Source organism: Ammodytes marinus, assembly GCF_949987685.1.
Source record: "Ammodytes marinus genome assembly, chromosome: 18".
Classification (NCBI taxonomy): Eukaryota; Metazoa; Chordata; class Actinopteri; order Uranoscopiformes; family Ammodytidae; genus Ammodytes; species Ammodytes marinus.
The window spans coordinates 24,738,941-24,754,313 of record NC_137222.1 but is presented as its reverse complement, the minus strand read 5'-3'; the positions used below and the strand labels follow the sequence as shown (position 1 = coordinate 24,754,313).

The 15,373-nt window shown below is 39.5% G+C and overlaps 1 protein-coding gene across 1 annotated transcript in view; it reads left to right on the top strand.

Moving 5' to 3' along the window:
* The first annotated feature begins 3,366 nt into the window (after positions 1-3,366).
* Positions 3,367-15,373, top strand: part of dennd1a (DENN/MADD domain containing 1A) — a 31,506-nt gene continuing 19,499 nt past the window's right edge. Inside the window, exons 1-8 of the mRNA XM_080046188.1 lie at positions 3,367-3,503; positions 5,164-5,228; positions 6,677-6,720; positions 7,087-7,136; positions 9,807-9,926; positions 12,975-13,044; positions 13,899-13,979; positions 14,652-14,705. Of these exons, the coding sequence (XP_079902314.1) occupies positions 3,487-3,503; positions 5,164-5,228; positions 6,677-6,720; positions 7,087-7,136; positions 9,807-9,926; positions 12,975-13,044; positions 13,899-13,979; positions 14,652-14,705 (501 nt within the window). The 5' untranslated portion in view covers positions 3,367-3,486. The remainder of the gene's footprint in view (positions 3,504-5,163; positions 5,229-6,676; positions 6,721-7,086; positions 7,137-9,806; positions 9,927-12,974; positions 13,045-13,898; positions 13,980-14,651; positions 14,706-15,373) is intronic.

The window sequence follows — 15,373 nt, the reverse complement described above, 5'->3', positions numbered from 1 at the left end:
ATCTAGGCCTATGTAAAGAAATTGCGACATATACAGTCCCCTCCATAAGTATCGGAACAGTGAGGCCAATTCCTTTATTTTTGCTGTAGACTGGAAACATTTGGGTTTGACACCAAAAGATTAATATGAGACAATAGCTCAACATTTCAGCTTTCATTTCCAGGTATTCACATCTGGATCTGATACACAACTGAGAAGATATCATTTTTTGAAAAAGAACACAACATTTTTAGGCAAGCAAAAGTATTGGAACAGCTAGACTTTAAATACATTAAAGTGAATAAACCGTAATATTTTGTCGCAAATACTTTGCTTGCAATAACTGCATCAAGCCTGTGACCCATTGACATCACAAAACGTTTGCATTCTTCTTTTGTGATGCTTTTCCAGGCTTTCACCGCAGCCTCATTCAGTTGCTGTTTGTTTTGGGGGGTTACTCCCTTCGGTCTCCTCTTTAGTAGGTAAAATGCATGCTCTATAGGGTTTAAGTCTGGAGATTGACTTGGCCAGTCTAAAACTTTCCATTTCTTACCCCTGATTAACTCCTTTGTTGTTTTTGCAGTTTTTTTGGATCCTTATCTTGCTGCATGATGGAGCATCTTCCAATCAGTTTGGTTGCATCTTTCTTTAAATTGTCAGACCGAATGTTTCTGTAGACTTCTAAGTTCATTTTGCTGTTGCCATCATGTGTTACTGTGTTGTTGTCAAGATGAACCTTTACCAAAGTGATGGAAAGGCTAAAGTTTGGAGAAAGAAAGGATCTACTCATGATCCCAAACATACAGGCTCATCTGTGAAACACGGTGGAGGCAATGTCATGGCTTGGGCTTGCATGGCTTCTTCTGGGACGGGCTCATTAATCTTCATTGATGATGTAACACATGATGGCAACAACAAAATGAACTCAAAAGTTTACAGAAACATTTTGTCTGACAATTTAAGGAAAGATGCATCCAAACTGATTGGAATATCCTTCATCATGCAGCAAGATAATGACCCAAAACACAACAAAGGAGTTAATCAGGGGCAAGAAGTGGAAGGTTTTAGACTGGCCAAGTCAATCTCCAGACTTAAACGCTATAGAGCATGCATTTTACCTGCTAAAGAGGAGACTTAAGAGAGTAACCCCCTAACACAAACAGCAACTGAATGAGGCTGCGGTGAAAGCCTGTAAAAGCATCACAAAAGAAGAATGCAAAAGTTTGGTGATGTCAATGGGTCACAGGCTTGATGCGGTTATTGCAAGCAAAGGTTTTGCGACAAAATAGTAAGTTTTATTCACTTTAATTTATTTAAAGTCTATCTGTTCCAATACTTCTGCTCGCCTAAAAATGTGGTGTTCCTTTACAAATAATGATATCTTCTTAGTTGTGTATCGGATCCAGATGTGAATACCTGGAAATGAAAGCTGAAATGTTGAGCTATTGTCTAATATTAATCTTTTGGTGTCAAACCCAAATGTTTCCAGTCTACAGCAAAACTAAGGGAATTGGCCTCACTGTTCCGATACTTATGGAGGGGACTGTAATTGTATGCTGTTTTAAAGCATTTGAGCGATAGGCCTACTGATGTAAACCTAAAATGCAAAATCCTCAGCTGGAGATCACCAACGCTGTTGACTGCAGCAGTTATAGCTAACTGCTGCCTTCTGGCGTTCTTTGAAGCCGTAATGCTCCTTAATGAAACTCTTTTTTTTTCTACTTTCGCTGTTATTCTGTCAATTTCTACTTCAGAGAAGTTCCTCTTCTGTGCCGTAATGCGCATATCCATGTCGTAAAACATCTGGACGAGGCCTCTAAACTGAGAAAATACAGGGGCGTGATATTCAAATAAAGATTGTTTTCAGCTGCTGCATTTATCAATAATGGCCTGGCGTACGCAGAGATTGGCGACATAGGACTGTTTGATAAATAGGCCTACCACGCGATACCTGGCGTAGGGAGGTATTTGCGCCAGAATCTGCGAGTCTGCACCAGTTTCCACGCAAGTTTGATAAATGAGGGCCATTTTGCCAGTTAAATGAGTTAAATTATTCATTTATATTCAACATTTAAGGCAAGGGTAAAATTGAAATGTTTTAACTTGAAGATTTCATCATGAAACTTTGCCAGTTGATTACCGACATTAAAGGGGTAGTTGCATTTTTACAACATATACGTGTCCAAACAGAGCAGATTGGGATAAAATATAATTTTATAAATAAAAAAATACTATTTACAGGTCACAAGCACTTCCTATTTACTTTCCAGTATTAAGGCCTATTTGATTCTAAAATGACATTAGGTGTTAAAATATAGAGTGCAACATAATGTTGTAGGCTAAATAAACGAGTCCCAACAAGCACACAAGCATTGAGAGATGTCGTAAAGTTTATCTGTTGACCTGCTCCCATTGACTACCAGTGTTTGAGCTAAGCTAACCTGGATGAGCAACCAACCTATGACCATTTCTATATCAAAAATGCACACACAGTTACAGTAACGGTTTCTGTCGCCTTTTCATGAGCCACAGAGTGAGGCAAAACGCTAACAATTCAAAATGTTGAACTATTCCTTTAAAGTAGGGCCAATATATTTAGTTGTGTCTACGATGCAAGGCTGAAGGACACAAAGATTCTGTCCTTGCCCTTTTGGGGGAAGTGTAACATCAGCTTTAGTGGAAATCAAGAGTGGAAATACTCTTCCAGTATTATTATCAGTGACTTCACCAACCTATACATTTAGGTCTCAGCTTCAGTAGGCTGTCATATTCTAAAAAAATATATAACAATATTATATAAGGCTATATAGCCTGGAGTAGACTATATACTTTTTTTTAAATACAGCATAGGATAGGCCTATATTTAATCATCATCAACGTTGTATATTAGGGAACCGGTTTTCTTTGCTTCCATACTAGCAGTAGTTTTGGTCTGGCTGTGCGAGATTACTTCCATAGCCTACAGATATTTTATTTTATTACATTTAGCCTAAATAAAAAAAACAAGACTCAAATCAATCAAATAGGCTACTGTATATCCTTATGATCAAATGGCATAACCACAAGGACACAATTCTAACCGAACCAGTTTAATCTTATCAGCCTTAAGATATCTCAAAATCTATAGTCTACATTCCTCAGTATTTGTGTAGGCTACAAGTAGGCTGAATAAACCACAAGTAAATTATAACGGAAAGTCACCTATAATAAACCGAATTGACCTATTTATTTGAACACGAGACCCAATCGTCATCTACGCCATGAATTATGGAAGCTGTAGTGTTTAGGACTAAATTGCTGCCTTTTAGTGACGGCTAGTCTTCTTTTAAAGAACTACAAATCCCAGAGTTTAGCGCGAGGCAGAGCGTGACCTGCGCGTGTGGTGTAGACAGACCATGGCGCTGTTTGGGTCTGTGTGACAGGTTAGCATCCGAAAAACACCTCCGGACAGTCGCGTCTGCGTACTGTAACCCGTTGCCGACAGCAACGGCGGGCTGACAAATAACGATGGGGTCCCGAATCAAGTAAGAATGTTCGTCCTCTGCTTTCACTGGTGCTGTTAACAGCCTGCTGCTATGTTAGCTTTGTTACAGTGAGTCATTGGGAAAGAGACAGTATACAGTGCGAGGCCCTGACTTGTTGCGACACAGGCTAAAAACACGGGTGCTACCTAACTTACTGAAGCAGAAAAACAAGAATATTATACATGTCTATTCGTGTTTGAGCTGTATTCATTGACACGCTGATGAAAACATGTCAGGGTGGATGACCGCCAGGCTAACACAGAGATGACTAGCACAGATAATGTCTCTGCTAGTCCAGCTAGTGTAAACATGGGAACCTCTATATGTCCATGCATGGAAACTGTGTCAGATTTTCTGCCTCAACCGGATGCTGCTTTTCAGGGCAAAAGTACAGAAATATTTGCGCTTTCCCGTAGCCTAATGTCACTATTCTCAATGTGTATGTTGTTTTGTTGTATGGACGTGTATGTCTTTAATGTTTGGTGAACGTAGCCATTTATAGTCCCTTGTTTTTGATGCTGCATTTAAGGGACCTGAGTTAATGAGATATTCTTCTTGTGGGGAAATGTACCATCACAATGATACTGAATACAATACAGTCTAATAGATTATTAATCCAGCTCGAGAGGAACTGTAAAACTAGACAATAAGAAAGCCATAGTCATCATTCCTACAGTGTGCAGCCCATGGCATGTTTTGTGAATGAGCATGTCAGCAGCCTTGTGTGGAACATGTTGATCATTAACATGTTGGTCAAACAACCAGTGTCTTCTTTTCAAACATCAAAATGCAAAATGCTTGGATGACTGTGGGTTGAACCTGCTGAGGTGTCACTTTACAATGCAGCGAGCCACGTCACTAACTATTTCTTAAGTCAAGTGTGCAACCCTAGACCGACCGAGGCCAACGAGGCGGGCGCTAGCTCCCACTGAGGACAGCCAGGTCATGTCCTTGCTGTTGTTTGTGCATACCTCAAGGTTTTTAACAGCCTCAAGAGCGGTTTACATTCTGTATTAATTGTACATAGTGGGATTTGAAAGCAGTTTTTTTTCAGATTTTCTTTTTACACTAGATAACTTAAAATTTGACTTTTTACAAACAAACTAAATGTAATGAATAAGAATATAAAGAAAAATAACGTGTTGTGCTGTAATTATATTCTTTAACCATTGTATTATATTAAATTCAAGCTCCATTCCTTATTGTTCGTCAATGTTATATGACCCACTACAAACTAGACGCTATTTTATTCAAAGTCAAATCAGCAGCTTCATCTGCTTCACTGCACCCTGCTGTATATCTGCTCCCCGTCAGTGTCTGTCCTGTTAGCAGCCGCTAAGCAAAGCTGTGGTGCTGAAAGGACAGCGACAGGCCACTCACCAAAGTCACTGTAGTACAGTAGAAATACCTAAAATAAACACAAGAATTGTTATTTTGTTAATACAGAACTAATGCAGCTGGTTGCTCCATTCAGAAATAAACCATTCTACTAAGTGGCATGCATATATACAGTGAAACTACATGTGACATGAAACATTACTGATCCACTTTAGCTACTAAAAGTTAAGGAGCAACATGGTGCCAATCAGATGTTGTTGAATCAAAACCACCTTTGGACTGCTGGCTTGTTAAGACCTGTTTTCACCCTCCTCTGTTTCAGGGAGAGCCCTGAGTCCACTTTTGAGGTGTATCTGGAGGTCACTCACCCAGGCACACCCAGCTCTGGTAAGTCTCTGAAGGCTGGCGGGGGAGTTTAACACTTCAATGAATCAATATTTAATGATTAATTAATTGAATGTAGGAATGATTATTGAAAGATGTTTCGGTGATGAGCAATTCACACTAGAGTAAAAAGTGGGCCTACCAACCCCGTTCTCCCCTATTCCTTACATTTTCTTTTTTAATTTAATACTTTTTCAACATGACTTTGAGCGTATGTGGAGAACAGGGAACTTTAGAGACATTGATAATGTCGAAAAGAATCCAGTCAAGACGAGGTGAGTCAAATTTGGCCACAGAGTTACATAGTTACAGTTGCTATGGAGGAAGTTCCAACCGTAGTGGACCATTCATTGTATGGAAAGCAATTAAAGCATTTCTAAATCAATAAAACCAAACTTTATTGCTGCAATGAATGAATGAACAAATTCAATTAGTAGCCATGAAATTAACGGGATTATATAAAGTGAACCGGTCACTCTTGAGAGATTAGGACTGACCCATAGGCTATACATTATCCCTTCCATGATAAATGCTGTTTGCTGTGTGTGGTCCCTCTGACGCGTGTGTCACTTTGCAGTATGTAGATGACTTCCTGGATACCGAGGAGAGCTTGTCGGCTGTATTTCTCAGAAGTTCCTCCTGTTGGAGTCTTGTGACTCATCCTTTCCTCTTCAGTGCTGATGAAGTCCTTTTTAAGAAAATGTGACTTCTCTGTTTTTAAATGTGAAATGTTTTTTTGGACATGACGCCATTTTGTTTCAGTCTGCTTCACAGAAAAAGTATTGGCTTTCATTGATAACAAATGATGCACAGATGTGTAATATAGAGGATATTTTCACATGTGAGATGTTATTTATTCTTGGCAAATATACGTTTTCTCTCAAAACACAAGGAGTGAAATCCATTTTGTTGTGGAGGAGGTGATATCTTACATTCTTCACATTTCTGTAAACTATCCTGAAACAACTATTTTTAAATATTTACCTAGTTGCATAAAGCCTACTGGCAAAATACATTTATTTTTTATTTAATGGACAAACCGCACAGCAGGAAAATAAACATGGTGTTTGAAAAAGATAAGCATCAGAACTAACCATAGGAATAGTTGGTTTTGGCTAAGAATCTCTATTTTGTTCTATCCATAATATTTCTATTTTATTTTATTTGACTTGAATTACCCTGATTCAAAGTTACACTGGGAGATTGTTAGAATGACATGACATGATCAGCTGAATATAAAAATAAAAAAAAAGATCAGACCAAAAATGATCTTGTAATTTCTAATACAAATTAGCTCTGGGATTATACTGAACATCACACACTGAAACACTGAAACACTGGCTAGAAATTCTCCTAAACCTTTCTGAATTTGTGAATTTTGACTCACCGTGTCTCAAGTCAAAATGAGTGTGCTCTCTATGAGTCATCTAATGTCTGTCTATTTGTAACAGGGGCGGAGGTGCGAAGGCAGTACCCAGCAGATTACACTGACCAGGTTTGAAATGAACAATGCATACTAGATTATTTTCTGTTTCCCCCTCCCTATGTCCATTCATTGCTTTCTTTTCCATACATCTGTAACTGGTAGTTCTTTTTTTTTGTTCATGCTCTCATATGTTGTACACAGGTGTCACTCAATAGCATGTACCAGTGTTGTGTACTGTGTTTGTTCACAGCAGAGATGGAAAACTTTGGTTGTATAGTTCATGTATTCTGTTCCCCTCTTATTCACGGCATGTCATGTACACCACATGAAGTCTTTCCCATCAGCACCCAAACACTCTCATGTAATGCAATATTGTAACTACAGTATGCTACTGTATGCTACTGTACTTCATTATCCTTTATGTATTTCCCACAGGAAACTCTAAAAACTGTGCCCAAGTTCTGCTTCCCCTTCAGCATGGACAGGTAAGGAGATACACACACACACACACACACACACACACACACACACACACACACACACACACACACACACACACACATACACACACACACTCCAATCTTCTTTTTGACAGCAGAGTAAAAGACACATCCTAAATCACCCTGCTGCTTTAGTATTTCTGCTTTTCATTACTCCTTATACTTCCTCAAAGTTGTAATGTGGGTTTCTACTTGAAACTGTTTTCATGGTGGAGTGTAAAAAAAAACTCTATATTTCTTACAGTGCCATTGTTTGATTCTCCTCAGCCTCTGTCTAAAACGCTCCGTTTTAGAGCCTGTCTCTTTAGGCCTCGCCTTCCAAAAAATCCCAGTCTGCTCTGATTGGCCCTTAATCTAACTGTAGATTAGATTCAGGGGGATCTGGGCGGGGTGGTTTATCACAGGTTGAGGTAGTGCTAAATTAGGTTGGTAATGAGGGGGCGTGGCCTCTTCCCTTATGGGTTTTTTTTAACACATGTTTTCAGAAAGGTGGAGGAGGAGAAAAAGAGAGGGTTGTTTTTTTCTCATACTTTAGGAGTCTCTAGTCACACCGGGGATCCATATTAATGTTTAAAAACCCTACAAAGGGATTTTTGCACATTTTAATGAGTTTATTACAGAGGCAATAAAGTGTGTTGATGTCCTAGAGCAGGGGTATTCAACTAAAATTCAAATAGGTCCAGTTAGAGAAAATGTCCTCAAGCAAAGGTCCGGAACATCATAATGTCTAACTTGCGTTATGATTCAGTGTGATATATAGTGAAGTAGCCTAGTAGTTGTATCAACGTCTGCATGTAATTAACAACTGACTGTCAGATCAATATAGAAAGAACAATTCAAAAACATTTCAACAATATTTATTCTCACTTTTAAATAATTATAGATATATAATACTGAAGATATATGTATTATTTAAGTGACTCAACTGAAACTAATCTCTTCATAGAGAAGGGCTGCATTTAAAAATAAAATTGTGAAAATAAATATAATAATAATCTTAAAATAAAGATAAAATATATAATTCATTTTTGAAAAATTAAATAATTTTGAGAAATATTTTCAATGTATCATTTCTAAACTTCACTATACCTACTATGTTTGTTTAACATAGTAATCTCCCACTTTGTCTAATACTGGATTTTTATTTTGCAATTTTGAAAAGCTCTGAAAAAGTGACATGTCAGAAACTAAACCCCTGTAGGGGGGTCTGGGGGTTTCCCCCCCAGTAATTTTTTTTTGTGTTTTTAGAATGTAATCGGAGCATTCTGGTGCAAATAATAAAAGAAAAGGTCAACATTTAATATAGTTAAGATGAATAGAAAAATTAACAAAACATAACTTGCTAGCAGCCAGATAACTGGACTGAGGGACGGATGACCACTAGCTTTCGCTAATGTTAGTGGGGGCTACTGCCAAATATCTTGCTAAAAAATTAACCTGTATTTATAAATTCTGCCATTACTAAGAATATGTAAAACTTAAAATGTAGATAATTGAATTTTTAAATAATGTTTTTCCTGTTGCTGTTGTGGGCAGTAGATGCAGTGCTGCTGGCGATTGGTGATTATGTCAATCTTATGTCTGTGTCATTCACACATAGGTCTACATCAGGGTAATAGAGAGTCCACATGATTGCACCTTGACCGGTTTTCACCAGTCTTACAAAAGGGGAAAAAACCATAGATAGTAAATAATAGGAAAAAACTCAGCTGTTGATCGCTCGTTAACTCGCTCGCGACACACGGAGCCGGTGAGCGAGCGGGCGAGCGAGAGAGAAAGCTGTCTCTCACTCTCCTCCCGCTGTCTTTCTCACTCTAATCTGACTTATTTCGCTGAAATTCTCGTAATTCTTGCACTTCTCTCTGTCATCTCTCGCATGATAGCTCACTGTCTCTGTCTGTGAGCCAGCCTGAGCCGGGAATGCACAGATTCGATTGGCTGCCTGAGTAGCAGGAGGCAGGATGGCTTAACTCGAAAGCATTTCCTGATTCGCTAAACCAGTACCGTAAAGTCTAGAAAAGCTGCGCCGGTCAAAATAGAAGCGCCCCGTCAAAATTTTAAATACTTAAACAATTGATTGACTACAGGTCCGGGTCCGTATAGGACGGCGTCTGGGTCCGGACCCGGACCGCGGTCCGCCTGTTAGTGACCCCCGTCCTAGAGCTACAGAGCATGGTAGTTTGCAGGACTGAATCCTCTCTCTTTCTCTCTCCCTCTCTCTCTTTCCCTCTCTCTCTTGCCCTCTCCCTGTCTCCCTCTCTCTTCCCCTCTCTCTCCCTCTCTTACTCTCCCCCTCTCACTGTCTTTCTCTCCCTGTCTCCCTGTCTCTCTTACTCTCCCTCTTCCCCTCTCCCTGTCTATCTCTCCCTGTCTCCCTCCCTCTCTCTCCCTCTCTCCCTCTCTTCCCCTCTCTCTCTCTTGCCCTCTCTTACTCTCCCTCTCCCCCTCTCCCTGTCTATCTCTCCCTCTCCCTCCCTCTCTCTCTCCCTCCCTCTCCCTCTTCCTCTCCCTCTCCCTCTTCCTCTCCCACTCCCTCTCCCTCTCCCTCTCCCTCTCCCCGTCCCTCTCCCTCTCCCTCTCCCTCTCTCTCTCTCTCGCTCCCTCTCTCTCTCTCCCTCCCTCTCCCTCACCCTCTCCCTCTCCCTCTCCCTCCAGCCTGACAGTCAACCAGGTGGGCCAGAACTTTACCTTTGTGTTGACTGACATTGAGAGCAAACAGAGGTTTGGCTTCTGTCGCCTCTCCTCCGGTGCCCACACCTGCTTCTGCATTCTGAGGTGAGTGTGTGTGTGTGTGTGTGTGTGTGTGTGTGTGTGTGTGTGTGTGTGTGTGTGTGTGTGTGTGTGTGTGTGTGTGTGTGTGTGTGTGTGTGTGTGTCTGCAGTTGTGTATGCAGCCAGTGCCACTAGCCTCTCTCAGTATTTCAGTAGGTAGGTTAGGTGCTATCCATAGATTAGTGTTTTACAGAAGCAAATATGTGAAATTAAAAGCTTTTAAACCATTCTGTCTAAAGAGCCAAATAGAAGAAGAAAAAAGTATAAATAAATTTGGACTTTTTGTGCGATCTAGCCAACAGCTTTTTGTTTACACTCACAGCGCCTGCAGTTAGTTTGTTTTGTCTTTGTTTTTTTTGTTTATAGTTTTGTGGACAGTCCCCTTTGAGAAGGAGCAGCTTTAGCCTATTTGGCTAATTTCCATCTGTAGTCCCCGGCCAGTTGTCAGTAGGCAACCTACAATACATAACAGTTAAAAAAATACATTACATCTACTGTATAATTACAGCAGGCCTGAGCAAAAAGGGGAAAAAGACAAACAAACATATTGCACACAGTTGGAGCAAGAACAAACAGGCAAGCACAGATGATGGCAAAGATATCAAGGCAGTTCATGCAACAACAACACAACACACAGGAGACAAGGGAAATAGGCCACAAAGATCACATTGAAAGCACATAGGGCAGGACATGCAGGCAGGTAGCAGAGATGGAGCGGCAGCAACAATGACTAAGACTATGTCACATCAAATACACACATCACGTCTGACAGAAATTAATGTGTGCAGTTATAGTTGTCGGACAGCCATGTTTTAAGGTGTACTGTAATGGTGGAATATGTATGTATATCATTGATAGTGGTAGGCAGTGAATTCCAATTTCATATTGCTTTAACAGAAAATGATTGTTGACCAAATGTGCTTTTTCTAAATGGGATTAGAAGGTCACCCCGTGTGGTGCTTCTGGTGATCTGATTGCTGCTGTTACGTTGGATTGTGAATTACTTTAAAGGAGGAGGAGCGGTGTTATGCAACATTTTTAAAACCAGGCAGATGTTTTTATATTTTATTACATCTTCCCAGCTCAGCAATTTACGGTTATTTAATATAGTACAATGATGTGAACTGTAAGGCTTCTGGTCCAACACTTTGAGTGTTCTCTTGTAAAGAGTTGCTAATGGCTTCAGTGACTAACTGTTAGTTTGCCCCCAGCTTGTCATACAGTATGTTAGATGTGACATAATCATGGCATCCATGTAAAGTTTGGCAAAATTAAAAGTTACAGAACATATCAACTGTACTTGTAATTCTTAGTTTTGAATAATTGTATCATTATAGGGAAGAGTGGGGTGAGATGTGCCACTTTTTACTCAAAGTGACTTTAAAGTGAGGCCTTGATAGTAAAGTCTCCAACTCAAATATGTACATATATTTCAGGGTGTTGTGCATCCCCGGCAACAATAACTTTGGATCTGAAATAAACTGCTCAAGAAATAAAGCTTTCGGAAAAAAAGTTGTGGCACAACTTGCCCCCGGTGTGGTGAAAGTTGTGCCAGAGAATACCATGGGGTAAATTGTGCCATTGATATATATCTCATAAACTGTAATGCAAGACAAATCCATTAGACAATTACTTATTCAAGGTTTATTTAAAGTAAATAAAGTAAATATTTTACAAAGATTGAACAATTTTCTTAAACAAGGCCTAGCAGATCTAATGGTTTTACCTGCAAAGCTCACAATGACAAAGTCACCATCATCATCTTTCTGGCCATCTGAACTCTGATCAGTGGTGTCGTTAAGTGGAATAGAGATGTCACTCTCTTCTGAGCTACTGTAGACAATCACTTTCTTTTGGTGACCAGCGTATACAGCCATGCCAATGGCACAACTCTCAGAAGTTTACTTTGCACTAGCTGCTCCGCCCTTGTAGAACCAACTGCCACCTGGCATATGCGATTCCCCCTCCATTTCTGCCTTTAAATCAAGGCTCACCCTGGTTTTTCCTGCCCATTAACTAGTATTAACCATTAACCATTAGATAGTAGTGCAGAGGTAAGACCTCTGCACTACTATCTTTGTTTATATGTGGATGTCTGGGCTTTATGTCTTTTATTTTAGTTTTTGTTATTTTACCTTCATTTTTACCTACTGAATGCACTATGTTCAGCACTTAGGACAGTGCAAAATGTGCTTTTATAAATACTGTACATTTTACTTACTTACTTACTTATAACTCACCCCAGGCCCTCTGGCACAAATCACCCCAACCCCAGAATTTTGGATAATAAGCATGATGCAGCAGTTTAGGGCTGACATCGTGCTAACTATATAGACACAAAGTGTAGCATACTAAAGCACTAAAACATGTGTCAAATGTTTTCAAACGTGTCTATAATTGTTCAGACACAATAATCAAAAAACCTTGATCATGGAAATTTTACTTTGAAAGGCAAACAACAGTTTTTTGAGCTTAAATCTGCGTTTATCTTATGCCATGTTTCTCCCTTCTTTACAGGATGAGTCAAATGGATGGCTCTTCTTAAATATGTGGTCACATCTCCAATTTCTTCTATGGTTTTCTAGAAACAAAGGGTGGCAAAACCTCCCCACCGGAACAACTCACCCCACTCTCCCCTATATAAAAACCAATCTATTTTGAAACACCCGGAACCAAATTTAAGACTAGAATATGTTTGTAAACAAAACTGTGGGCCCTGCTGCTGTAAACAACAACAGTTAAATAGTACAGGAAGTGTTTTAACTTCATACAGTGTTCCAGGGATCCAATTTGTTTGTTTATTTAGTTATGATGATATGCCTGAGAATATTTTCACTTCTCTGACACACCCAACAGGACATAGTGCACATTTAAAGGTTATTTACATTGATGCAAGGAGGTTTAATTAAACAGTTAAACAGTATTAATTGCTATGTGCTAGTTACGGTTCTGTCCTTAAATATTTCATCAGTTTTTGAAACTGCCTCTCCGGCACACAACTTTGAAAACATCATATGAAATAATCCTGTAAAAATGTTCTTTGTCCTCTCAGCTACCTGCCATGGTTTGAAGTCTTCTATAAACTCCTCAATATCCTGGCAGATTACACCATCAAAGGCCAGGTGAGCCATGGACCGTGCAATGGGGACTTTTTTACTTTATTTCTTTACTTTACCTTATTGTATTTTAATGTTAGGTGGGCATCCTTTATAAGCCCTTCGGGGTTTCTTTGGTCCCACCCGTGCATTTACAGTATGTATGTCTGTGCATCTTTTTGCCATTTTAATCTTGTTTATCTGCACAAATAACAACTAAACTAACTAAACTAAACTAGACATTGGGTTTTATAAAAAAAAATCAATGTTTTGATTAAGTCAGAATTTCTAGGGCCAATTTTTTAACACTTGGATAATGATATTCCAGAACTATGAAACTACTAAACAGAAAGAGATTGCTAGTTTAAAAAGATGTATCCATAACACTAAAATAAGTGAGTTTATATGTCGAGCATTTTTAGATGTATCTATTGAAGTGTTACATTTTAGTTTGTATGCGCACGCTTCGTTCATGAATGAGACTACGTTGAAGGCTTATATCAAATATTACAAGAGAAACCCTTTCTTTTTTTAAATACATCTGAGTGGGCTCATATTTTGATTATTTTCATTTACATTTCTTGAGTATTTTGATAGTATCCGCAAGACTGGAGCAGACCTTTCGTTTTCTGTATGGGTGAAGCCGCTTTCCCAGTCCACATGACCGGACGTGATACTAGGAGTATGTCTGGGCCAGTACTACAACATGCTGTGTGTGTTTGAACGTGCCTCAGGGGGCGGGCTAAATCATCCATTCCACCTTTTCATTTTGATAGTCTTGATCGTGACTTAATTTTCGATCAAATTTGTGATTTACAATCTAGATTGTGACAACCTCTTAATGACTTTTGCATTACGTTTGAATGGTGTAATTGTTTCAGGAATGCCATTGGCAGGAGCTGCTGGTGTCCCTACATACGCTCCCTATCCCTGAGCCTGGAGTCCCTGTTCATCTGGGTGTGGTGAGTCACTGAGTCATGTTAGAACTGAAAAAACACTACCAAAGAAAACATGACACTGACCCCGCGTTCCGATCTCCATACTTTCTGCTATTTAGTACGGTAGAAAAAAGATATAGGATTTCCCTATATCTGTGGTCAGATTAGCATGCTGAAAGATTACTTAGATGTGTCCTACTAAATCCAATTGAGATTTTTAGTGTTGAAAACAGCATGCTATTTGGGCGATTCTGACCCACAATCCAGTGAGCACCGGAAGTGACGTCACATCGACGGAGCCTCCGTAATGAAAACGACCAGCGAGACACCGCTATATAAGCAAGAGGCAAGATCAAGGCGCCATGTTATGATGAAATAAATAAGTAAAGTTCGTCCCAATTGTATGCCTACTGCATGCTAACTAGATTAGTTTTATGATCAGCTGTAGCATGTAGAATAGAAAAAACAAAGAGTATGAGATTTGGAACGCAGGGTGAGAGCTTAATCACCCCTGTAAATATAAGAATCTTCACAAAGGTAGACATGGTTACTTTTCAAGTATACAGTAAGCTTCTGCTGCACAAACTGTTAGTATGCATCACAGGGTGGTTGTTCAATCCCTAAGCATTGTTTTTGTATTGCTGTATTAGCACACTGAAGGATTCAAGCTCTGACTGATGCTCTTGTTTTCTGCAGCATTCCTTCTTCACTGTGCCTGACACAGGGGAACTCCCCAGCATACCGGAGAATGTGAGTCGTGTCATTTGCCTCCTTCTGAAAGACATGCCAGTCAATCCTCTAAAAACTCTCTTACATTTAGTTACAGGTCGGGGAAAGTTAGAAACGGTAAACGTGTTTCCAAGGGACATAATCAGTGAGAAGTGTGTGTGTGTACACAGTCTAATAAGCAAACCAGAACAGTTATTAACTTATGAGGAGAACACCACAAGGAGTTTTTCGGTGCATTAAACTGTAAGAATCTCAATGAAATAGTAGTAAAATGACAAAGCTAAAGAACAAAAATGTTTGTTTGCTAAGTGATATACAAATGTTTGCAAAACAATCGCTGATCCTTTCCGCTGTGATCCAATGGTTCTCCCCCTTGACACCAGTGTTCAGGCGCGATTCCCCGCCTCCCAACCACATGTTGAACTGTCCTTTGGCAAGAAATTGAACCCCGAATTGCTCCCGATAGTAAGCTTGCACCCTGCGTGGTAGCTGCAGCTATCGATGTATGAATGTGTGTTCGATTGGGTGAATTTGTAAAAAAACAATGTAAAGTGCTTTGAGTCTGTGAAAAAACAGGGAAAAGCGCTATATAAGTGGAGTCCATTTACCATTTACTATTATAACTGTCTTCATTAGCCCAGATTTAAAAGCAATGCATTACCGTTAAGCGTTTTAAATAGTTTTATAGT